A 26,299-nucleotide genomic window follows, 5' to 3' on the forward strand; every position below is an offset into this window, starting at 1 on the left:
CTGCCTGTTTGTGCCTGGTGAGGTGGGCATCATAAATAAAACCCACTGAGAGATCAGGTACAGAACGGCTGATCTATACCAATCAGCTCTGCGATACTGATTAGCTTGGCCCCTGTGCTAGTGTTATTTACTAGCAGGGGTGGGTGAGGAAAAGGAGAAAGTCTGGTAGCAGGAGAGAAGCAAGGGACAAGAAGCAACAGCAAAGACTTAGGGAGAAGGGAGAATGATGGGAGTAAAACCACACAAACAGAAAAAGGTAGCACTGCATTAGTCATTACGCAACGTGGCTGATTTTTTTCAGTTACTGAAGTTCCCACCCTCAGAAAAGAAATCCAGTCACATGAGACTAAAAACATATTATCAGCTCATCATGTCCTTGAGGCAAAGCAGCTCTAGAGAAAGCAACTGCTCAGTTATGCCCTCGTACCAAAATTTTCCCTTATCTAAATCTACACATCTCTGGAGAAGACCTCAAGTCCTCATCATCTCCAGTGATAGTACGTGCCCTCTAACTCGTGGTGGGACATGCTCTCATTCCTTTAAAATGCCACTGTGCCTAAATTGCATACATGTCATTTCGGCTGCGCAAGCATGGGACTGACAGAGGTTGAAGTATAAGACTGTTGTGAGGCAAAGCATATCATCATAGGCAACCCATATACTGCTGAGACCTTACCCCCGGCCACCCAAAGAGTAACAGAAAGAACAGGAAATAGAAAAAAACAACATACAAAAATGAAAAACAAAAACAAAAAACACTTTCCTCCAAGTAGTAGCATATGCTTCCTGTTGATGAAATTTGAAAAGGAAGATGTGTTAGTATGCTAAAACTTATCAGTACATTAAACGCAAAAGACTACTCTCCTTCCTTCCTTAAGTGATCTGAATAATGGTGATGTGTTAGGTTTAATTCTTGCCTCCATAAATTCTTTCATAGACCTTTGCCTTTCTTCAATGTTTTCCAATACTTTGAGTATGAACACTAGTGTGCAATCCCCCCTTTCCATTTCACTCATGCAAGATCACGAAGATTCATACTGGGTAACATCCTTCCCAAAAGCTCTCTGGATGTCCAAAGAGCCACAAGACCAGGCTTCTAGAAAAGTTTTGCAAACATATGTTTTCAGTAGAAATACTTGATAACTTTCAAGGTGTAGCAGATACTAAACGTCTATTTTGGAGTCCTATGACAGACTAAATAAAACAAGAAAGACATACTCCTCCTCTAAATTTCTATAAGCTGAACAGTAAATATAGCTAACACAGAAACAGTGAAGGAGATACCATTGTGTTACAATGCACAAAATAAGAAATTTCTCTCACAAAAATAAAGTTTCTCAGTCTTTGGCTAGAAAGTGACACTGGCTAACATACCTAATGAAGTACAGTATTTTTTATTCAGGTTTTCCCCACAGAAACACATACTGTTTCAGCAATACTTTTTATATTTTACCTTGAATCCCTCCAGCATGTGAGGTACTAGGAAGGTTTTTGGGCTGTACATAAGCCAGTTTGAATGGGGGGACCACAAATGGTACTTCCTGACCATCCAAGGGCAGTTTAGAAAGCAGATAATCCTCTGAACAGCCAACTTGCCGCTTCACTGACACAGAAGACAATGGAGGTTGCTGTACAATAGTTGGCTTTCTTGCAGCTATTGCTTCAGATTCCTGTACCATGGAAACTGCTAAAAATAAAGAGCAAGAAAAACATAGACAGTCCACATATGCGTTAAAATTTGAAAATACTGTGAACAGATCTCTTTTATTTAATTGAATCTGTGCTTGATACATTTCTTAACTGCTGCTAGCATTCTGTTTTACTAGCATTCAGGACTAGCACTTGGAAAAGATATTCATCTTCATGATACCTGTACTAATATAAACTTCACTGCCCAAGCTTGTATATTTATAGCTGCCTTTCTCTTAGTAAATTTTTAGAGGAGGCATTCTATACACTTGTATAGAACAGTTTTGCGAACAACTAAGCCACCAAAGAAAATCCTGACAGCAAATCTGCAGGCAGTTAAAAAGAAAAAAAGAAAAAAAGTGTTCACTTTTAGAGAGCTTGAGAGACACAAGACCTTCACATGACCTTAGGTAAAAAAGCTGCCTTTTTGGACAGCATTTCAGGCTGCAAGGAGCAGACTTTAGATAAGTGTTATTCTTCAGTTCCAGTTCATAACACTAACAAGCATGTGTCCAATCTCCAAGTGGAGGTATGGAATGACTTCTGGATGTTGTAAAAGAATTCAAGTTTATCAGGAGTGACAAAATAATTTTATTAATGGGAAATCTCATCACCCAGAACAACAAAACCCTTAGTCAATGTGATTATGTCGGAACTCACGATCATTCTTTTCTTTTTCCGCATAGAAGCACCATTTACAGCAGTTCTTCATATATTCTTTCGCCATTGTTTTCAGTGTCGCAATGTAGAAGAAACCACAATCAAAGATCCACCATAGCTATCAAACCTGAAAAACACTATAAAAGCAACTGTATTAGATGACAATACTTGAAATTAAAATGCAATAATATGTTATTGAATATGTGATTGCTAATTTGATTCAGTCCCTGGGTCAATGACAGTTATGTCAGTCACAAATGGATCAGAGCCATCAGATTTCTCTTACTGAGACAATTATTAGTTTACATAAAGGCACAGGGAAATAGAAGCTCACCTCAACATGCAGTATGCCAGTACTTTCAGTGACCCACTCAAATAGGTACCCTTCTTTGAGGAACACTAAAATTCTCCTCATATTTGTGTCACTGGGCTTTGCAATTTACTCAGCTCTACATCTGTTTTGATATGCTTTGGCAAGTCATTTGTAAGATGTTTCCCTTGGTCATGTTTCTTCTGTTCTCTTTTCCTAATGTAGAATGTTAACATACTTAGCCATTTACATTTTTGACTCTACATACTCCATATTTTACATTTGAAAACAGTCTTTATGAATGATGCCAAAATTGCCTTCTTTGAGGAACTACTGCTTTCTCATAATTGTATGCACATGAAACCGAAGACCTGTTTTATTATATAATTGTCTGCTATGCGCACAGAAATAGAGAGCACTGGCTTCCAGCAAACCAAGAGGCATGCAATCTACTGAAGAGGGAGATCAAGTCTATAACAGCTGGTTAACATTAAAATAACTTTATGACAATACTAACTGGCCTCATTTAAGTGTCTTTATTTATACGCTTATGTTCTCTTTTCAGAGGGACACAGACAGCTGTGTTGCCTCCTGTCCAAAACTTTAGCTGCCTAAGTCTAGCCCTTTTACATGTACCTCAAGTACACACGGTTCTTTGCACAGAATACCCAAGACATGACGCCAGCTCCTCAGAGGTTAGCAGAAGACACCGAAGAGAGAATGAACAGGAGTGGGAGGGATGGGAAAGACGACAAGTAGGAGAAAGGGGCATAGCACAGAGAGAAGGTGACAGTTGCACAGAAATGGACAGGTTTGCCTGGTTATCTCAGTCACAGGAAACTGCTGGAAGTTTCCATGCCCCAGCCAGAAGCTATTCCTATCTGCAGTTTGAACAGCACAGTCCTTTTGTTTGTATGGGTATTCAAAGACAGCCAGGGAACCACACAAATACTGATAGGAGAAATAACACCAATATCTCAACTATCAACCAAAACCTTTTCTTTCACTACTCCCCCACTCCCACAAATTAATTTGGATGCCAAATGGAAATATCAGGCACCTTATCTAACTTAGAAAACGTGCTTTCTTCTCTTAACGTTACTTATTTCCATGCGTAGGTGCAACTGAATGTTACCAACAGACGTGTCAATGTGCAAATAATGACCTAATACAACACATCCTTACTGACCCAATCTTTTGCACTCTTCTCAGAATTGCTACTTATATTTTAAGTTGTGGGCTTTGCAAGGTCACGAGAGCATATGGCTTTGTGCAGAAGGCTTGAATTAACTCCTCATCTTTAAAATACGAGTGTGAAATATAATGAAGGTTTGTTATTACGACTATATAACTGTTCCACAATTATTCTTAATCATAAGCTTTCACAGAATACTGATTAGAAGGAAGTTCTTTAAATTCCCATTAACTCAAACTTAAGTAAATCATTATTCTACTGCAGCAAGGACCTAAGCGAGTTTTTGGTTTAACGCAAATTCTCTGAGAATTGTTGCTATTTTTACCACTGACATTAATTACTTCCTCTAATTTTATTCTGCTCTTTATGCCCAATAGACCAAAATGAACAAGATGCAAGCAGCCTGAACAGAAAGACCTCAGAAGAAGCCTGAAGAAGACCGGTACATATTATTCTGGAAAACAGAACACTACTGAGGAGCTTACAGAGCTTAAAAACACCCCAAAATACTTCTTAAAGTAGGGTATTGCACTGCTATCTGGTTAGAAAGGGACACCATTACTCTGTGCAGAATCCCCCACTCAAAACTTGCACTGATCTCAAAACTGCCCATGAGTTTAAGTAAAGGATGAGATTCATATTGCAAATTTGGGGAGATGATACCACCGAAGCACAGAACCTGCTGCACCTTTACACAAAAAGAGGCACAAGGATCTCTCATGAAATTCTCCACACTTCTAAGGATAAATTTTTCACCTCTCCTCCACCCTCTGAAGTGTACTCACGATAGCTAAGCGTGCTACAATTCAAAGCTTACTTTAAGGTTCCCATGCAGTGATTTTCCTTCCCAGCTGTTATCAGTGCACAGCTGGAGTTAATATGCTTTCCTCTTGTTCACCATGTTTAAACTGGGCTGAAACAGCTGCTTCGTTTGCTCTCAGCTTTGCAACAATGGTATCTAAGTGTCAGTGGCAGTTTGCTCAGGCAAAACAATCTTTTATCTCAAAGTGTCCAGACCAAATTTATTCACTACTGGTAGTGAAGGAACCAAAAAGTTAGTAACCACCCAGCTTTCCAGCTACATGAAGTGGAAAAATTAGTTTTTCTGCATCAGAGAAAATTCAGTTTATGGTACTAATTTCTTTCCCCTGAATTTCTTAGCTGGAGCCATAAACGTGAGTCAGTAAATAAATACAAATCACCATTTACAAGCAGTTGCCTTCCCATCACTGGGTTGAGTCCCTTCGTTCGAAAGAAAGGCTATATATCGGTGTTGACAATCTAACAGTAACAATGCAATTCTCTATCTTTTGCACTCCTAACTGTGAAATATGTGGCCTTTTTAAAGTAAGACTAAGCAGCCCGTGATATTCTTAGACCATAATCCACTCCCCACCCCCCATTTTATAGATAAGGAAACATTCATACATTTCTTTCTATCTGCAGACAAATATAAAAGCAATTCGTCACTGCCTCTTCTACAGAGGAGTACACTCCAATATTGCTGTTTCCAGACTGTTGTTTTGTAGGCAGGGCATTATCAGTAGCCAACAGCAAAGTACATAGACACAGAGTTTAGAGTTTCCATTTTAGTTTGAGCTTAAATACAGTATTTTGAAAAGAAAGTTCCAGCAGTAAAAAACTGGAATGCTGTTTAGACCTTTTTTGCCCTTAAAAATGTAATGGTTTGAAAGCCAGTCGCAAAATTTGCACTTGTGTTCCTACACTTATAGCATGGCCAGCATTTGCTGAGGAACAGATCATTTGAGCAAAGGTTTCCCTCATGCTGCTTAGAGCACTTTGCTTTGTTCATAAAGTCATGGCATGGATGTTCTAAATTACTTTAAAAAATTTTATCCACGTAATTTATCTACAGAGATAAACATATTTGTATTTTTCTTCAGTTCACTTATTTTATCATATTTTTCATGTTGCCTATGATTAGGCAAGCATTTCCACTGCATGTAAAAGTTTTGTCTTAACCATGTGAGACAGAAATTTAACAGGTTTTATTTCATATTTTATTAACTGAAAATGAACAAAAAACCTTGTAGAAGAAGGTTAGAAGACTAAACAAATCAGTACCAACTGACCTTGACATAAGCTGGTACTTCTATCAAAGGTTAAACTTCCCCCATATGCTAGAACCTGTTGCTGGTGTCAGCTCCCCCAGAATCTTCAATACATCACTTAAGAGTTGTTAAAAGGCTGTACTAACATACATCTGTCTGGGAACAGATTTACCAAATAAACCAGAACCGCAGAGAGACCTTTGTTCGGTATGCTACTGAATTCCAGAGCAGTACTGACACCCCAACAACACACGTTAACAAGGAGCTGGGACTCCTTGATCCTCTCTCTAAATCTTGGGGTCAGTTTTTGTTAGGCAATATGATTACTTTAAAGACATCCACCACTTTGGAGATACTAGAACGAGAAGAGGACAGGAGGAAAAGAAAAATTATCCCTGATTTTCAGACAATAAAAAAGTAGAGAAATCAAATCACTTGCAGCAGAAGAAGGAAGTGCAGCCAGATCTCATTACTGTCTCAAATTCTCTTTCTTGGTGTTCTTCAGCGATTTCAGTAATCTTTCTCATTTCTCTTTTCCCAATATCAAGCCAAAGTAAGATGATCAAATATTATTCAGCAACAGTCCTTCCCCACTAATGTAGAAGGAAAGCCAAGGTTATTAGAACATCCTGGAACCAGCAGAGTTTAAAGGCGAACCACACACATACAGAGTCCAGAGAATTACAATCACTACTATTTTAATGGGTTTAGATGGAGAACATAAATTATCCTAATGATTTCCAGATTTCTCTGATAGAAATTTTGAATGAGCTAAATCAGATAAACAGAGTATCGAAGACTTCAGTTCCAGATGCCGCCAAAATGATTACAAGACAGAGATATTTGGAGAAGAACGTAAATATTTTCAACAACTCATTAAATAAAAAGAACATGATAGAAAACGGATGATCACAAAATCAAATATTAAAAGCTGAAAGCAGTCTCGAAATGTCAGGTCTTAGCTGCCTTATGACGAAGGAGTATGTTTTGCAGAAAGTCTGTAGGCTGTTGATATATTTTACTGCATTTAGTCATAGTACTGCTCCATAGAAGTTGGTCAGGTAACAACACACTTAAAATTTTGCAATAGAAACAAAGGTGAAGTATCTGATCCTGAACTGGGAAAGCTGGCTAAGCCAGAGGTTTCAATCGTTACGAGATTTATTGCAAGCCATAAACATATATAACACATTCTCAGATCTGTGTTCCAGAAACACGTCACAGCAATATTCCTAGTAGCACTAAGTTCTCACAAAGCAAGAGGTGTAAAAGAAAATACCCGGAAACAGGGATGATCAGTTGTTATCAAGCATTTGGGACAGATCCTTGAATGATGTAAGTGTCTACAACTCCAGTAGCCCCAGAGGAACAACAGCTGAGGATCTTCCCTGTGGAAAAAGCGAGCCCAAGCTTGCTGTTTCACACCTCTGCCAAATACCACGTTTACCTCTTTGCCTGTCTGCGTTTCAGACCCAGGAGATGCAGTCAATTCCAATCATGAAAATCCTTCACAGAGCATAACAGCACCGCCACAGGTCTCCAGACGATTAACAAAAACGCAGCACAGCACAAGCTGCTTCTGCTGCAGGTCAGACGGACTCTCTTTGATGGCACAGACACTGCACATGGTTTAACATCCAGAGCCAGCTGTTCAGCAGTTTTGTTGCTGGAGGAGAGCGTCTGGGAGCTGTACACTGAGCAGGGCTCTTCATTTGAAGAGGGGTAGCTTGTGATCACTGCATCTTGAAAAAAGTGAACACTAGTAAAACAGCTTAAGTGATTCTCAGAAATTTGCCCCCAGGTATTTTGCTACTGTATGAGCGAGGATGGCACAAACACACACACACCCCTACGCAGACGCATGGCACGGGCATACACTTGCCAAAGTTTACAGTTAAAAAAAAGTCCTATATTTGTTTTGCGATTGTAGGCAGGTCTGATCTGTAATGCCCACATAGGACACAGAAGCAGTTCAAATAGGTCTGAACGTGTGAGCAGAGACAAGCTTTTGTTCCTATTCAGCAGAAGCCTTGGCAGCAGTAGGTTGTCTGGAAGGAGAGGAGAAAAAAGAAAAAAACATCATGTCAACACACACCTACAGGGTGCATGATAAGAGGCTCCTATCTATGCCTGGTTTGGGAGAACCCCACAACAGTGGTATCTGCAGTAACTAAGGTGTGTGTACATACATCCTTCTCCATTGGTACCTGTAACTTAAAGAAAAGCATGAAAACTCTCGGAATTTGCAGACGGATTATTCTATTCTTCTGCTTTCCAAGAAAATAAAAGAAAATGTGACAGACTTCCCTTTCTTTTGTGCCTGGAAATAGAAAAGGATTTCACTACGAAAGTGGTGGATCACAAGGGAGATGCTGAAATAACACCACAGAAAAAGAGAAGTTATGAAAAGGGTTTTGAAAGACAACCAGAAAAACTTGTTCGTGGGAGACAACTTGCAAACAACTTGACAGAAACACAATAAAGAGATGGAAAACATTTCTAACGCTGCAAATAAAGAAAGAAAAAGTAACTACACATATAAAACTGAAAGAAAAATAGACTATGCATCATTCGTCCAGTCTTGACAATGTGGATTTTACGATGGACTGTTGCACAGCTTTCCTGGGGCAAAGAGCCTAGGAGCATTTTACACGGTTACACAATTAAATGTGGTAACAGAAAGAAGACAGTAAAAAGTTGCTGGGAAAAGTGCTGTGCTCCATGATGCAAACAAACCACTAACTGCCTAGGCACAGGAAGCACCTTCCCACTTGGGCAAATGAGGGCACAACAGCCCTTTGGGGAGCTTTTTTGGGGGGCGGGGGGTGTATTTACATCTTCTTTGGGGGCTTTACATTTTCCATTAGATCCTAGAAATGAAAACCAGAACTAAATGGGCCAGCAGGCCAAATGAGCACATCTTTTGCTGCAAATTCCTTTCATTTACTTATGGTTTGCTCAAACAGAATCTTACTGTTTGAGAGCACAAGGACAGTTACACTCCTTTGTTCCCACCTCCTGAATTACTGACACCACTGGATTTCAGCCACTTTCCCCAGCACTATATTGAGCAACTTGTGCAGGAAGATGCTTGGGTTTAATTTCGCAGAACACTCTAGTAGCTGGTCACCTTCTCAGTTAATATTTTAGCCAACGTAATTTTTTCCAGTGACTTTTTTAGTTGTTGCAGTTTTTATGTTTGGAAAGACAATTATCAGTAGTATGTCTTCTTTTCCTTTAGGCTTTAAAAGATTGAGATCTAACCTCTTACATTTCTCCTCAGTAAGCTAAATGGACAAAACCATGTGGACAAATTTAAGGCTGTATGTTTTACACCATCCAAATCTGATTTGTACAGTTCTTCTCAATATATTATCCCACTTCTCTGACCTTTTTCCATGCTGATACTACAGTTGAACTATACACCTCAGATTCAACATCACAAGACAATCTAAGGTGAGAACGGCGTCTTTAAGTAACACTTGCAAGGAGAAAATTGCTCTCATTCCCTGAGCATTGTGCTGAGATCCCAAACTGTGACCAGTCCCCCCATGACTCTGCATCCTCTGCCGGGATTCTGAGCAAGTGGAGAAAGGAGGAGGATGGGGCACTGCAGGGAGCATCCCCTGATGCCTGCCACAGCATCCAGGTAGAAAGTTGTCTGCTGGACTCTCCTGGAGATAACACTTGCATGTAAGGTTTAAAACCCTTGCAATCAGCAGGAGTCCTCAAAACTTCACCACCAGCAGTCAGGACATGACAGCTATACAAAAATATTACCTATACATCTTTAACAGGCTTCTCCTGAGGCAAGAACACCACCTTAGAAGTCAATTCTTAGCTGAGCCTTTGTCGTAATGGTAAAAGCAGAGCTTACTGGCATCCATCTCACTAGCTGTTTTATATGTCCTCATGCTGAGAAGATCTAGCTGTAAGGGAACTGGGGCAGAAGCTTCGCCTGGAACAGCCACGTCTTCCTATGTACGGTTGTGAAAGACTATACAAGTCCCCTTCTCCCTCCAACTTCTCTGACCTGATGAAGATGATCTAATGCATGCCTCCCTTCCTGCAGGCCCTGAGCTGAACCCTGTGGAAAGAGCACTTGTGCAATCTAGCTGTGGTCTCCTTGAGCTCAGCAGCTGCTTCTTCCCAGGGCTCCAGACCGGAGGAGGCCAAGAAGCCTTCATCACATCCACAGCCCAGACACAGACCACCAAACCGAGAGTAAGTCATGAAGTAGAAATAATTGCTATTGCCTACTTCCCTGAAGAAAAATAAAGCTGAGCAGGTGTGCGTCTGAGCTATTGTGCTACAGGAACAACTGCCTCTGCTCTTCAGGCACCCCTTGGAGAAGGGAAACAAGCTCTGGCACAAGCACACGATCAGAAGTCGTTCTTCTGACATGCCCCCCAGGGACACCCTACTCTTAGCATTATAGCCTTGCACCTGCAGCTCTTAAATGCAGACTTAATCCAAGCTTGCCCCAGTATGCAGAAGATTAATAATATCATTTACAAGGGCCAAAAGTACGGTTTTCATAAATCTGAGCCAATTTTTCTCATGTGCGATTTATGTTTGAATTAAGAAGAGAACATTATAAATCTATCCCATGACAAAGCTTAAAACTTGGGATTTTAATATGCTGAATCCCCTATGCACTGGGCTGTAAAAGTTGATAGAGATAGTATTTCTTCCTAATGCTGCATTAGGCAAGGAACCAATTCATCCAATTACTGTACTGACAACACTGTTCCTGTGAACTGTAGATAAATTCACTGACTTGGACAAGGATGTACAATATGGTATGTATTGGGGCAGTAAACACAAAGGAATAAATCCATTATGTTGGACTGCAGATCATTTTGGACTCAGATGGAAAACAGCAAAGCAAGAGTTGAAGTCAGGACACCAGAGAAGAAAACTTAGAGACTGAAATCTCTGTAAAAAGAACTTGGCCTCTGATGAGAACATGGAAGGAATTCAACATAAGATAAGTCCTTTGCTCTAAGCAGATTAGGAAAAAATCATGACTATCACTGACGGTTACTTTATAATCTAACTTAAGACTTTCTTTATGTATTCTGTGTCAGCTTTTAATCCAGTATTTTCTCCTTCTGCAGTAAAGCCAGCAAGCAACAAAAATAGAACCAACAGCAGTCCCTCTATAGCCCTGATACCAAAGAACTGGAAACATCTGGATGCATTTTTCAACAGGGCAGCCAAGAAGGTGGTATTTAGACAAAAGCGTCTGTCTGTGCACTGGGGTTCCCTAGCAAGACTAAATGTGTCTAGCTTTGAGCTCAATGCAACACTGAATGGCATCCAGAAATCCTCAGCCAACTGCCATGACCATGGAGCCACACAGAAAACACATGGACAAGCATATAATATACAGACAGCTCATGAAAAATAGCTCTTCCTGTATACATGGAAAAAAAAAAAAGAACACATAAAAACCCAAACAGTCTTGCATGGAAAAATACTGTTTCATTACCACTAATACTATTTTAAAGGAACTCCGGTGACCTACAAGAGTCAAGATGGTGCATTTCTTTATATATACTTGCACACACACATCTAGGGCTTTGTTTTAGGTAAAGCAGTTTCTCGTTAGTTATTTTACATATAATTATTATTCTGTTTAATGATGAAAACAAAAACTGCAAATTATAGAGATTCCATATGATGAAGATACTTTATTCAGCTTCTTGTAACATTCTATAACCAGTTACCACACCAGTGAGAGAAAGGAAATATGTAATTCTATAAATCAAGGTTAAAAGACTATGGCTGGGATTAAGAAAGGAAAGAGGTGACTCCAGTACATATCATACATGAAAACAGATTAAATAAATGACTCAAGAACAGGAAACTGGAGCTGATCTTAATTAATTCAAATCCAAACCAGACTGGGAGTATGGCTCTGCAGCACATGTGCACTGAGCTCAGGACACTGCCTAAACACACTTAAAAATAGAAGTCCAGGAGGATCCTGTCTTTATAAGGTCTAACTGTTTATTATTTTTTGCTTTAAACCCACCCAGACCAGGGGCCCAGAATCACTTTTAACAACCCCAGCAGCTCCTTTCAGAGATGTGAACAGGATGGAGTTAGCTGGCAGCTGCCCAAGTAGATGAGTGGTAACCAGACACTGCATAAAGGAGGTATTTAAAAAGAATTTTACACAGACATTGGGAGAAACCAGCAGAAATCGTAACCATCTCAATTTATGGGAGCACCTAACATACTGATTATTGGCCAGATGCTGCTACAGCTATGGGGCAAGGCAGTGGGTCTCCACTTGGTGCTATGTGCAGAAGCTGGCGCCGTGAACTTACCATTCCCCTTCTCCCCCTCCAGACAGAATTGCTTAAAACAAAGTGAACAATGGCTACACCGGGAATGTACTTTTTTATTATTATCCTGTTGAGTTTAAAACAACACCCTTCACAAGAGATTTTGACCTATGATTTCACACATTGGTGAAACTAGATCTGGAAGTAAACATACCACTAAGCTGAATAAAAGCCAGGATGATTCTGGAGATGTTCCGGGTTTGGTCAAGGTTTAGTGAAAGAAGATTTTTAGTTTCCTTCCAATCACTGCCAAAAAGACAGAGAATCTGAAGTGAAGATTAAGAGGCCTCTATCTAAAGGCCTCAAACTCATTTAAAAAAAATATTAAAAAACAAACAAACACATTTGAATTTTCCTCTACTAGGAACTGAAACTGACCTTGAGAATCTTCTTGAGTGCCCTTCTGAAATTTACAAATCTCTCCAAAATGGGACACAGTGTTTGTTTTTTTTCCAGTTCATCACTATCCACAGCAGCACTGCTAGGCAGAGCTACTTGTAAAACCTCCTTCTGGCTAACCCTCCTCTCTGCTGTAGAGCAGGCACTTCCTTCACCAAAAGGTGTCCACAAAATAGCCTTCCTGTGTGAATTCTGCAAAGGGAGCCCACCTCAGTCCCCTTCTGTCCTCCCCGCCAGCCCCTGCCAAGCCCTGGTCGAGGGTTTGGCCATCTTCTGGCCGCATGAACCACCCCACGCTGTGCACGCTGGCCCGGCTTCCACAAACAGGGTGGAGAGGGCCACCTCCACCCCCTCGGCCTGGAGATACAGGGGCTCTGTGGGAGCAAGAGGTTGAACTTCTGCACCTGGGAAGAAGCCCCCACAGTGCTCTGGTGACCAGGCTGTCCCAAGGCTGGAAGCAGCCTGCTTTCTCTCCATGCTTCAGATGAAGCTGTGGAGCTGTATGTGTGCACTGATGTACCCTGAGCAGAACGGGCCTATGCGGCCATCAGGGTCAGCCATGCCTCCCTCCGCCTTGCAGAGCCAGGCAGGGAGCAAGGCACCCGCTTCCCCAGGCTGGAGCACACCGTACAAGCCCACGTCCAGGTTTCAGACTCCTGGGTGAGGTGCCAAATTAATTGAAGTGCCTAGCAGGTTTTGAGGCCACTGGGGCATAGTCCTTCTGGATTGCTTTCTTGGACTTCAAAGCCGTTCTAATTGGCAATGCCACCTTTCCAGATCTTGCTTTTAGGGCTAGATCCAAACCTCAATGCAATGACCACGAGAATTCCCCAGACACCAAAGGGGTTAGTTTGAGGCCTCATTATCAGATTATCTGTTCCTTCCAGTTTAAGTGTGGCTACTAGGTCACTGAGATCCAAAGCTTCAAAACAAGATCAGAGGTACAATTTGCAGGAAGGATAAGCATCAAATTTCTGACTTTTTTTTTTTGGCACTGCATTAATGTAAACTTCAGCTGTGATGACAGGCAAACAAACATTCATTCATACTAAGCTTAAGAGAAGTGTCCTCGCTAATTCTTCGTGGCTTGATGTATTAACATGATTAATGGATGTGATGTAACACAGATGAGTTGAAATCAAATCCAGGATTTGAACCTCTTCCTGTATGAGGCTCTTCAGTTTAGTTCTGAAAATTCATCTCATCTGCAAGAAGTGATCTATAGAACTGTTTGTCTGTGCAAGAAATTCTTCAGAAGACCAAACAGTATTACTCACCAGAATGACAACACAGGTTTGCCCAAACTCTGCCTTTCCTACCTGAAGTCAAAGTCCACTCTGCTTTTCACTTTGCCTTTCACTTTAAAGAGATGAGCTCTTAAGCTCTCTGCTGACGGAGACTGTGTGTTGTCCTACTTAGACTGATGAGGGAATATTTACCAGACTTAACTCGGAAGTACCAATTCAAAGCAAACAAAGTAGTTCTCTTACAAAATTAAGAGTCTGAACAGAGAAGCAGTAGGTTTGGATAAATATCATGCAAAATTCACTGAATGGGGTCAACAACATTTTTACCAAGCAAATAAATTTAATAAATATTTTCACCAAAGTCAAGAGGTACTTCTAGTATAAGGCAAAGCAGGCAGGATTCACATGAAGATCTAGAAGGCCTAAGTCAGCCAAAGCCTGGCTGGAAGCTGCCCTTCTAATTCAGGCCCTCTGGCTCTGCCTACCAGGCATGGTGAGAGCAAGGGGCTGCTGGCTGCTACCAAGAGGGACAGTGCTGCTCTCCTGTGCCAACAACCATTCATGTTGGATCTAGTAAACATGCAGCTGCATGATGAGTTGGCCCAGTTCACTGATTAGATGGAAAAATAAACTACCAAAATATATAAATATGCTTACAAAAAAAAAAGTTTTCCCACAGTTGACTGTTCAAGGGTAGGGTGAGAGTGCTCTGTTGGGAAAACAGGGAGCCAGAGTGGGACAGTCCCCTCCAGAGCCAACCCACTACTCTGGGGTAATGTAAATTTGAAAATGAAACACCTGTGACTAAGAAGAACAAAGGCTGAGTGAAAATCAAAATCAGCTGGTAGGAAACAGAAGTGACAGAACAAACAAGTGAGGTGATTGAGCCTCATGATTAGGAGAAAGAAAATGAGATCAGAGTCTGAGCTTGTTCTCCACCATAATAAATGAATAGCTTATACACACGACTGACTGAACAATTCCACCTATGTTCACTCTTTCCATTGCATAGCAAGAAAGAAGATTTAATCACTTGGGGATCCATCACTTAAATTAAGTGTAGGAGAGGACAGTGGAACTAACGGGACTTCTGTGGAGTCCAACGTGCCTTTAGGTGCAGCATTCTTAGTAGGTGTAACTTTTACACGTACTTACAAGAATCAAGGAACACTTTAATAAAAATATATATTATCTTGAAATTCAATATTCCTTAGCCACATGTATTCCATAAGTAATTTTTTAATATTCAACATACAGATGGAAAAAGGACTAGAAATCAAACTTCCCCACTCCTGGATTCATAGCCTCTCCACTGAGTTACAGGATCACAGTTCACCTAATGAATATTTCTGCACTGAAAGCAAGGCAAAACAGTTTTATAAGTAAGGAGTCAGAGACCACCAGACCCGAACAACACACAAGTTTACGGCTCTAGCACTAACTTGAGAAATGAAAGGCAGAAATTCAGAACTTTGCTCTTCATGGCTGGGTAACAGTTCTAGACAAAACCTATCGAATAAGAAGCAAGAATGGATAGGCATAGCAGCACACTCCCATGCTCCCTGCATGTATTTTAAGTGGGTCCTGATCATCTAGGTATAATTCAAGGATAATTGAACTCTCCAAGAGCAACTTGTCAAGAAATACCTCACTCACTTGTGGATACCAGGGCAGCTTAGGCACCTAACTAACACTGTCAAAACTTACGCCACATCAAGCAGCAGACCTCAACGTATTCAGCAAATCTTACCAGAAAAACCTGAGCTGCGCAGATCAGCAAGTGAGGAGTAGGACAGCAAGGGTCTAGCCTTGAGGAGCAGGTGCCCACAGGATCATTTAGATGCCAAAGTGTTTCACAGTTCTGCCCCAGCAAACTGCTGTTGAAATCTCATTCCCTTTCCGCACAATCACAACTGCACCGACTGGAAGCGTAAACTGAAGGAATGGCCATGGTATCTACCTTTCCATTCTTATCTAGAGAAATGCATCACATGTAACACTTGGCCAGCTTCCACACTGAAGGAAAGTTACAAGACCAGCTTACTTAATATGATCTCCATTTGAGCTTTGGCTAAACTGTATCTCCAGTTACCTGGAGCACTCCTGCAGAAGGTGATTTAGTTAGTTTATTTCTTGCCTGGTATAACAGCTTAGATGTTAATTCGCACAGAATATTTTGATTGTACAAGGGTATTTTCTTATAGTAATACCAGCTTGAGGCTGTTTTAAGTACAATTTAATCTTGGGCCTAATTTATATGAAGATTTAATTCTGTAACAGCTGACTATGGTTACGATTTTTCTACCTGCCTCCATTTCTCAAGGTCTGCTGCTTTTTAGAAAATATAGTCCCAAGCCAAATCTTGGAAGCACACTGTCAAGTTTACACTCATAAACAAGCCAAACGCAGAGGCTGAAAGGTCTGCATGCCAAAAACCCCACTGATACAATAGTGAGCCGGCAAGGCATTACAGACGTGCAGCATCACCTGTAACGTGAATTGCCCAGTAATATTGCCTTTAAGCATTAGCGTTCTGCAAGTTGAATTACTCTGGTAACTTTTAGCCTACTTGGAAAAAGCACATAGATCAATACGCTCAGATCCTTGAAGAATTCTGACTTTAAAAACAGGCTGTCCCATTCAACAAAACTATCAGTATGCAGGTGAAATACATCAGGTTTACAAAACCTATCATTATGTTGTTTTTGTTTCCCAGGACGTACTTACCTACATAGTGAGAAAACAGTAATTTACAGATTGCAAAACCATCCCTTGCATATTCACATTTAAACATCCCAAGCATCGATACACAAGGCAGGTATGCTGCATGCAGCCACACGGTGGGGTCACCCCGGCAGGACACCCTGACCAAAGCCGGGCTCCCCGCCCGGTTCTGCTCCCATTTATCCCCACGCACACCCCGAGGCGGCCTCGATCGGCACCGGGATGCCCGCGCTGCAGCGGTTCTCCTGGAGCTAGAGCCCAACGGGACGCTCTGGAGGAGCGAGAAAAATAACCCTCCGCCCGCCGGGACCCCCTGCCTTCCCCCTGCCTCCTCGCCGTGCCCCCTGCCGGGTCCCTCTCCTCTCCTCTCCTCTTCTCTCCTCTCCCCTCCCCTCCCCGCCGCTCACCTCCCGCCGGGCTCCCCGCGCCCAGCCCGCACCTGCCGCCGCGCCGCCTGCGCCGCCTTCTCGGAGCCCGGGCGGTGGCTGCGGCCCAGCCTGCAGGGGGCGGCCCCCGCTCCCCGCTCCTCGCTCCCCGTTCCCCGCTCCCCGCCCCGGCCCGGCCCGGCCCGGCCCTCGCGGCCGTCCCGGTGAGGGCCCAGGGCGCTCCCGTGTCGCGGAGCGGGAGTTCCCCCGCCGGCCGCTCCCCGCCTCAGCGGGACGGGTTTCTCTCCGGGCGGCCGCCAGGTGCCCGTGCTTGTCGCTCGCTGGGCCGTTACGCCGGCAAAGGCAGCGCCAACGCTGTCCCTCGCTTCGCTAAAGCACCACCGGGCCTATGCTTCAGCGAGAAAAGTCATTTTTAAAATGTATATTCTTCTAGCAAATGGCATTGCCAGCTGGGATGTCGATCCCTGTCAAGTTAGGCTTTACACAAGCATACGAGGGAAAGCCCCTGCCACAGCCTGCACAGCCTGCGGGGCAACTTACTGGACACACGGGGTGGGTTGGCTCAGAAATTGCCCCAGGAATTTCTGGTGCAGAAATCTCCCTGCAGGAAGCTAAGGTTTTTTGAGTCTCCAGGTGGTTTTGTGAGACTCCAGGTGGTTTTGCCTGGCCTCTCGAGGCAGGTGTGAGCAGGAAGCGGGGCTGCATTTGTAGGGGAAAAAAAAGGTGTTTTTCCTCCAGTCAATTTTGTATGCTTCAAGGTGCTTTAAAATTACAAGTCAGTTAGTGAGGTGTTGGGTTGGTCATCGTGACTGCTCTTGAACTCCAGCCTTTTGGGGATTCCCCATCCCCCAAGAGTGCAGTTTTTCTACAATGACATGTTTTTATTTTCAATGGACCTGATGCTAACTAAGAGTTTCGTGCCTGTCATCATGCAGCATAACACAACTACTTGAAACCCCAGAGTCACTGTGAGGAGAGAGCCTTCGCCAAAAGCACAGGCTCAGAATATTTGAACTAACAACGAGTCTCTGTTAGTCTCTGTACAGAGCCAGCAGTACCGCACTGGGATATCACATAGCAGCGTGGTTCTGATTGCTGTTAAGGGAGCTGATGAGATTATGTGTGGTCACTCCTATAAAGCAATTCAAGTAACCTGGTAAGCTTCCAAAATTATCTGAGTTCTTTTGAGGCACACATTAAGCACACATTTCAAGGCATCTCATTGAATTCACTTACGTGAATAAATTACGTGAAGAACTTTCTTCCACTGTTCATAAAAGCATGTTGTTTAACTACTGATACAGTCCCTGTATGCAGCTCGCCACTATCAGATTACGTGAACATTTTCAAGCTCAAGGGTTTTTCAGGCTCTCCAGTGATTTCCAGTCCTGCCTGAGTGGCTCTCCAGCTGCTGGAGTTGGCAGCGTGGGAGCAGCCAGCTTTCAGGAATGCAGATCACGTCTCTGATGAAGTAAGGGACATAATAAAGGGTATTTCTGACAAGGAAGTTATAGGGGAAAAAAAATTTGCAAGTCTACCTTCCTTCTTTCTCAAAGCACAGGAAGGGTCGTCCTCCACAATTTGAGTGGGCTTCTTCTCACATTCCTGTTTGTGTTTTTTTATTTTTGATGGTTCAGGACACACCTTCCATTCTCCTTTCCGCTGCTTGAAAATTGGATGGTTTGTTTCAATAAACAAAAAGTTCAGCTGCACATGGTGAGGGATGTGGCTGACCTATTTTGCATGGAGGGACAGAACATTATTGTGCTATTTTTTTATTATTACTATTTTTTTTAGCTGGGATGGGAACTATAACTCCCATCTCCCTTGGACGATTTTTGTCCCAATCAAATTAAGCATGAAGATCAGCAATGAAACCAATTTACCTCTGTTCTTTGCTGCCTAGACCTCTCAGCCAACTGCAGATACATTCCTTTTTCCTTGCCTGCCTCCTGCCAGCATATAGAGCGCCCCATGTTCTGCTCGAGTCATTGTGAATTTTTCTGTAACTAAAGTTCACTTGAGAAACCTGGCGATGTTCTCATGCTTTACTGATACCTGCTCTCAGCCCTTCTCCATGCCCATCCCAGGACCATCACTGCAACCGCTCATCCTTCCTAGTTTTAGGGGGCTCTTCAGCTGCTCTTGCCCTCTCATGCTGCCTCCAGCCAGGGCTCCCTGGTGCTAAGAATGAACAAATAAATAGGGCTGGTTTGGGCTGGCTGAGCCAAACCACAGTGCTCTGAGCTCCAGAAGTGCAGGGCTGAGATTACTTGAGCAGCCCCGGCAGAGCCAGCAGGGAGAATTTATTAGTCTGGGCTACACTTCTCCTCTCATATTCTCCAGCAAGGCCCTTCCCATCTGTTTTGAACCTCTGCACAGCACACTTTTCACTTGTTGCTGAGTCTGTTTAATGCTATTGAATTACAGCTTCTTATTGTTTTTTGTTCGTTTGTTTGTTTGTTTTCTTGATGAAAGAGGAGAAGCCAGGAGAGAAGACCAGAGAAAGGAGCTACAGGCAGGAGAGCATTTTATCCTTCTTTCCTTCTTGGCCCTCATACCTTTCGGAAGTAGACCTGAAACAATAAAAACCCCATGTGTAAATACTGACACAAGTGTTCTTGAGTAATTCTCTATGCAAAAGCTTCTAAACAGACTATAACCCTTTTTCTTCACTTTGCACAAGTATGCCAGTGAACAAGTTTGTAAGCAGGAATGCTCACAAAGGCTGCTGATTTGCATCAGTCAAGCCTGATAAACTCTCCCTAGTGATCCTCTGCATCAGAAACCAGATCCCACCACTTGTGCACACTTACTGAATCATGCCAGCTTTGATTTTAAATCTCAAGCAGTTCCAAGTTTGCACATCATGTTTGCCCAGAGCACACTGAAAGCTTTCAAGCAGAAAAGTGCATATCTGTGGAAAACATTATTGCTTAGTAGTTCTTGCCTAGTTTGAAACATATCAAATGCAATTATGCAGTTGAGAGTCCTTTAGAGCAAGTAAGCATCTAACTCTACTGTGTCCAAAGTATTTTCAGAAATTAACATGAAGTGATGTATGATGTACTTATGATTGGATTTAAAATGTAGTGTATACAGTAATACCCAAGTAATGAGCTCAGCTGTCTGGACATTAAAGTAGGGCGTTATCAAGACAAGTCCAGCACACAGCATACAGTGTCTCACAGCCAAACTCCCTGTGTAGCCACTAAATGAAGTTTTCATATGCAGAGGATTTGTGAGAGAGAAAAAAAAAGGATTCTGCAACTCAGATTTCAGTGAAATGTGAGTCCTTTTCAGCTGAAGTCTATAAGTGGTTAATACACCTTTGTTATAAACAACTTCTGCAGCCAGAGACTTTTACTACCATGGAAGTTTTTGCAGCAGTAATCTTTATCCCCTGAGGTTTTGCTGGGAGAAACATGAAACTGTATTTCTCATCCTCCCTGTCCTACTCTCGGCTGGAGACTGGCTTTTTCCATTCCCATTACAACCTTTGAGTTTAACTGACACCTTCCCTCCTCTACCACAGATGCTGGGTGGGGTCCACACACTTCGTTACAGAAAGCTGTTATAATTCAGTTGGTGACTATTGTTTTTTGTTTTCTCCTTTTTTCAAATGTACCTTTAATGTCATGCTTTCCTGACATAACCCGTTGTAATTCTGTCCACCATCTGAAATTGCAGCCAGTTGCTTCCTCCCACAGTGCTGTAGAAGAGCAGTTTTACTGCAGCATGTCCAGCATCTTTTGAAAGCGTTGCTAGGATGCCTAGAGGAAAAATTACATGAAGATATTTCGTCGTCCAAATTAAGCCCTCTTTCTCTCATTTAGATTTGATGTACTGTAGATTTGAAAAGAGATTTGCTGGCCTGGTTTATCTTGTCTCATGCTATAAGGCAGATTTTCCTTGTGCACAAACACGTCATTAATACATCCGGTAAATAAGTCCGAGGTGGGCTCATCCTTCATGCACCAGAACACTTTGGTCCTGTCTCTCCACAGACAGTCCCTCGGATGTTTGGCTGTGGCATCTGTGCAGGCTGCAACAATTGCTTCTCAGCTACTTGGCAGTCTTCATGTCATAAATAGCCGTCAGCCCAAAACTAGCACAAAGCAAGGTGAGGTTCCTGGCTGGCTAGCTGCTGATGGAGGGGGTCTGCGCTAGATCTGAACTGGAGTTTTCGTGCCATCAGTTTCAGCCTGCAGTGACAAACAGGACTGCATGTTTATGCAGGAGCAAACGGTTCGGTTTCCTTCTCAGGAGACATTTCTTGCTGTTGCTACCGTCTAGGAATCCAAGATGATGAATCCAATAAACTCAGGAGACTTTATAAACCTTAATGTACAGCTGACAATAGAACAAAGCAGAGCCAAGGCATGTTCCTGTGAGTGTTTTCCAATTGCGTCTTTTTCTTGTCTGGCTTCATTGAGAGCCAGCTGTTCTTCATACAGGAAATGGTCCCACACAGGTTTGTGAGGACGTTGTCACGTCTGCTGAAAAAAAGATGATAGAATTACATTATCAACACACTGACACCTTCAGAGATTTTCTAGAGCTCTTGTACCTGAAGGCTATGGGTGGATGGTACTCCCTCGGCTTTAAAATAAACATCTTACATGCAAAAATCCATTCAATCTGCCATTTGAATCCAAACAATCCCAATAGTTTCATAGTAAATTTGGTGCTTTAAGCCGATATATTTAGCATTTGTTTGAATCCATACAGTCTGTTGTTTGAAAACTGAATTTTTAGGGTACAGGATAAAAGAGAAAGGAAGAACATTATCTGCAGCCGATTTCAGGAAAGGTTTGAAATCTGAGCGATCTGTAACTTCCTGTCTACCTCTCAACGCAGCAGTTGAACTCAATTCAATAACAGGTTTTCAAATTGTTCCCAAAACTTCATTGTTAAGGGACAAAAACAAAACAGGAAAGACCTGTTTCAGGAAGGACTGTTGTATCACTGAAAAAGGCTCTGCAGAGCACCTGACTCTGAAATAAGCTTATTTATTATAAATAATTTCCATGGCGTCACATTAACAAACATAAAAGGTCACGAACTCATGTATTTGAAGCAAATGTGTTTGACATCTGGGATCTGGCAGAGGTTCCTCCTGTGGGATAGACTGTTTGTGCAGAGCTTTATTGAAGAATAATATTAAGAATGAATTACGAAATATTAGTGTAACCTAGTAAGAAAGTATTGTATTTTACAAGCCAGAGACATAATAGATCTCACAGAACTATTTTTGTTCCTCCGATTCAAAAGCATGTCAAAGAGTGATAGCTGTGACCAGCTACAAGTGGAAACCTGTGGTTTTTCAGCACTGCACTTGGAAATAGGTTGGACAGAAAGGTCCAAACGCAGGCAAGTGCTTAATTGCACGTACGTATTTGTATTTTCGCTACGCCCCCGCTTGCAAGGGGAGGAGGAGGGAGCTGGCAGGGAGCATGGCCGCCAGGCAGCCAGGGGCCGAGGGGGAGCCAGGCCATTCCCACACAGCCCCATGCGAGGAGTCGGGCAGCCCCATGCATCAGGCACCTTTGTGGGGACAGGGATGGGACAGGCACTGGGGCTGTGGGGAGCTGGAAACAGTCACTCCTACAGTCTGTCCTTCTCACTGCTCTCTGGCCCAGGCCAGTGGAAACCTTGCAGGAGCAGCCATTTCCCAATACCGATACTGACGCAGGGCTATTTGCGAGGCCCTCTCGCCCCAGGCTGGGATAGTGTGACCTGCTGGGGTGCTTTGGGGTGACTCCTCAAACACTGTTCCAGGCCTATTGGTTTATCACACTGTCCCAAAGCACCTCTTTCAGTGTGGAAAAGGGGACGAGATGCAGCCCTCTGGGTCCTCCAGGTCTCCGCCAGGCCAGGGTACTGGCCAGCCCAAGCAAATGGCGGAGCAGGCAGCCGACCCAGGGGCAGGAAATGTCCAAACGCCTGCCAGCTCCATGCCTCCCCTCCCTTTTCTGGGACCTGGAGGCCAGGTGCCACTGCCCTGCCGGCGTTTTTCCGCCATCATCTCACTAGGGCCTGATCAGTGCCTCAGAGCTGGCCTCTCTCCCAGAAAAAAAAAGACACAGGCCTGTCTGAGGACAAGCAGATGTTCTTCTCCCTGGGACACTGGGGCCAGCCAGGTGTCACCCGCGCACTGGAGCACAGGTAGCACACAGAAGGTCCTTCCTGAAAGGCACCAAGTCAACAAACAAGTTGTAAAACTTTTTTTCCCCCCCCCCGTTTTCAGGTGAAAACAAACTTCATTTACCTCACGTAAAAGGGCTGAGGGCAAAAAGCCACCCCAGAAATCACACCACTTTAAAGCCTGCCAGCACCATGGAAATAAGGAAGTCTGAGGGGACATCAATGCAGGCCGGTAACAGGTCACCCACAGAAACTGGAAGGCTGCTTCTACATCTAAAATTACTCAGTTCGGTGTGAGAGCACACACTGACCTTCTAGCTGGAGCTTTGGCCACATCATTCAGAGGGAGGCAAGGAGATAAAAACAGGACAGTCTGGCTTAAAACACATAAGCAATAACACAAGCAGAACCAGAGGTTACCATCAGACTTTACCCTACTTTTAAAGCTTTAACCCAGCTGCAGAGAGTTCAGCCATGTTCCCAGACAAGCACACCAATGCACAGCACCCTTAAGTTACATGAAATAAGGCAAAGCCAACCTGCTGCCTACCTTCCTGGCCATCACTTTGCAGGCCCTCTTGCAGCATTGGCTGCACCTCACCCAGCAAGCTCCAAGGCATGGGAAAGCAAACATGCCACAGTCAAAACCTTCACCCATATCACTACTGATTTTAGTGCATGAATAAGGATAGCCTTGTGTGACCCCTCTCCCCAAGGCAGAGGATTCTGCGTATTTAATTTGTTTGGTTTTATGCACAAATGTTCAGTGAGATTAGAACATGCAGCTCCTTCAGTATCTGCTGTAATGAACAGACTTAAGCGGGTTGTACCTTCTCGGTACATCTTGATCTTACATGCGAGCTGAATGCCACAGGTGTCATGAACCTGTGTTTCCTGTGTTTTAACAGAAAGTTTAATAGCTGCAAACTGCAGGATGTCTGTTCTTCAAAGTATTTTCTAGAAAGATTACTTTCAAGAATCCTGAGTCAGCAGTAATAGCTGTAGGTACAAATATTTATTTGCAGGACACAGTAGCTGTGCCATGTTCCTTACGTGTGCTCCCCAAGACAAAAACATATATATGTACGACTAAAGCCTTCCATAATGAACAACTATCCACTCGACTCAAGCATTTGCAGCTGTCACTATTGCTTTAACTTTTAGCTCCATAAGAACTAGATCATATGGTAGCAAAGAATTCAAGGGTGAAGGGTTAATCATTTCACTGCAGCTCAGGGATTAACTTCACATTAAAAACACGTGCATTTGTATCCAAGTGACATAATGAAAAATATGGTGGGACATGAAAGGTGCACTCATTCAAGCTAGCAAGGATTTATTGAACTTGTTCTTCAAGATCTTAGAAAACCTAATCAAACATTTCTCAGCTAGTGCACTGGTTGCCACAAACTGCTTGTCCTCCGCTAACCTGATACAGCGATCCCATGCCTGACAAAGAGTTTTATTAGCAGACAGAAGGAGGATGTGTTTCACAACTGTTTTTAAGGGGCCTTGGTGATCATTCTGTAATGATATGTTGACTAAACTGTGCAAAAGTCCAGAAAAAAATAACACTTGCTAGAGAGAAAAAAAATGACATTTAACAGCATGAAAATGCTGTTAAAGCACAAAAAATGCTGTTAAAGATCAGCATATCAGCTTGTATTTGGGAGAGTCCTTATGAAGAGTGGTACCAGACTATGAACCCTTGCAGTGGAATGAACGAGACACAGATCGTGCATGCTGTCCTAATGAGTTACTAGTGCAAGAAAGTGCTTGTATGGAAATGCTCACCTGTATGGGATGTGGAGCTGCCATCTGTCTCCCTAGAATAACCATACAGGACGCATTTTTTCTGTCACCAGTGTGGTGATGGTTACATGCTGGCTGACATGGAGGACAGTTTAACAGCATTCAGCAACACCTGTGGGCCCAGGGAGTAACCAGTGCCACCAAAAACAGAGAGGGGAGAAGAAGGCAGGAGCTCTGGTGCACAGAATACAGCCTCTGGGACTTCTCAAGGAAACACGGCTCATATCTTACCCTTAAGGAAGTGCAGCAGGAGTTTAAATCCTTGCAGGATATTAGTTTTACAGCCCAGCCAAGCCCTGTTTCTCCAGCAGCACAGTGTCCTTTACCAGCTGGCTGGATGGCACTGACAGAAAAGAAAGTGCAAACTGCTTTTCCCGTCCACACTTGCAAGTCACCTCCAGAGGTACCATTATCACAGAGCTCTGATTTGCACCCCTGTGGGAGCTTTTGCTGAATGGAGGTATCCTTGTCTTCAGGGGCAGTGTAGGAGCAGATCATTCTTGTGTTGTGAAAAGAGCAAAAATAGAAGAAGGAGTGACACTATTCAATCCCACATGCAACCACATCTAAGACAAACACAACAGCACATGTAATGAAAGCAACCTGTAAAGCAGACTGGAAGCATCTAGAAAGAGAAGGATACAGTGAATTAAGTCTGAAAACCTCAAATTAGGTCACTAGAGCCATATACTAATGGTGAAATCTAGGTAGCTTTGTTTCCTAGTGGCCATTTTCTCTCAAGGTGAGCGGAAGGCCTAGCAGCTCAGGAGCTTGCCTGGTCAGCCCACTTCTACCAAGGCACCCTGCTGGGGATTGAACACCCAGAAAGCTTTAGTCATGGGTCACAGACCTGTTTTCTTATTTCTTTGAGCAGCTCTAGAGACTCAGTTGCTTCTTGGTTGAATTGTTTCAGCCCAGAGTTCCTGCACTTAGCCTCTCATCATTTGCTTTGCATGTTAGCCGGCTTCCTTTCAGCGTAGTATTTCTTGAGCACGTGATGCAGAATTAATGCGTTAGCAGGGCAGTGAAGGCAACTGAAGTGTCCTTGTGAAACTGCAGGTGAGCAGCAGCAGTTCATTTGAGTTCAAAACAGCTATAGAGATCTTTATCAGCTGAGTGCCTTGTAAAACATCAAACACCCAGCAAATGTCGTATTACCTACCTCATCTCTGCAATGAATTGTGTGATGAGAATGAGAGAGAGCAGCTGTGTGACATAAGTTTATTCACTTCCCACAAAACAAACCAGATCCAGCCTCCTCTGCCCTGGCAATTTGCTGAAATAAGAACATTCCACCTGTGA

General features: G+C 43.0%; 1 protein-coding gene across 7 annotated transcripts in view; it reads right to left on the reverse strand.

The window, feature by feature from the left end:
• Positions 1-17,457, reverse strand: part of TC2N (tandem C2 domains, nuclear) — a 33,327-nt gene extending 15,870 nt beyond the window's left edge. The window contains exons 1-4 of one of the 7 annotated variants that reach the window (XM_048070515.2): positions 17,060-17,453; positions 7,374-7,974; positions 2,350-2,486; positions 1,454-1,687 (exon numbers count right to left, since the gene is read on the reverse strand). In XM_048070515.2, coding sequence (XP_047926472.1) covers positions 1,454-1,687; positions 2,350-2,416 — 301 coding nt within the window. In that variant the 5' untranslated portion in view covers positions 2,417-2,486; positions 7,374-7,974; positions 17,060-17,453. Of the gene's footprint in view, positions 1-1,453; positions 1,688-2,349; positions 2,487-7,373; positions 7,975-15,678; positions 16,400-16,655; positions 16,966-17,059 lie in introns of those variants that run through there. The other 6 variants (XM_013182126.3, XM_048070520.2, XM_048070514.2 and 3 more) reach the window with 6 other exon arrangements.
• Between the last annotated feature and the right edge of the window lie 8,842 nt (positions 17,458-26,299).

The sequence above is a fragment of the Anser cygnoides genome, chromosome 5 (assembly GCF_040182565.1).
Source record: "Anser cygnoides isolate HZ-2024a breed goose chromosome 5, Taihu_goose_T2T_genome, whole genome shotgun sequence".
Classification (NCBI taxonomy): domain Eukaryota; kingdom Metazoa; phylum Chordata; class Aves; order Anseriformes; family Anatidae; genus Anser; species Anser cygnoides.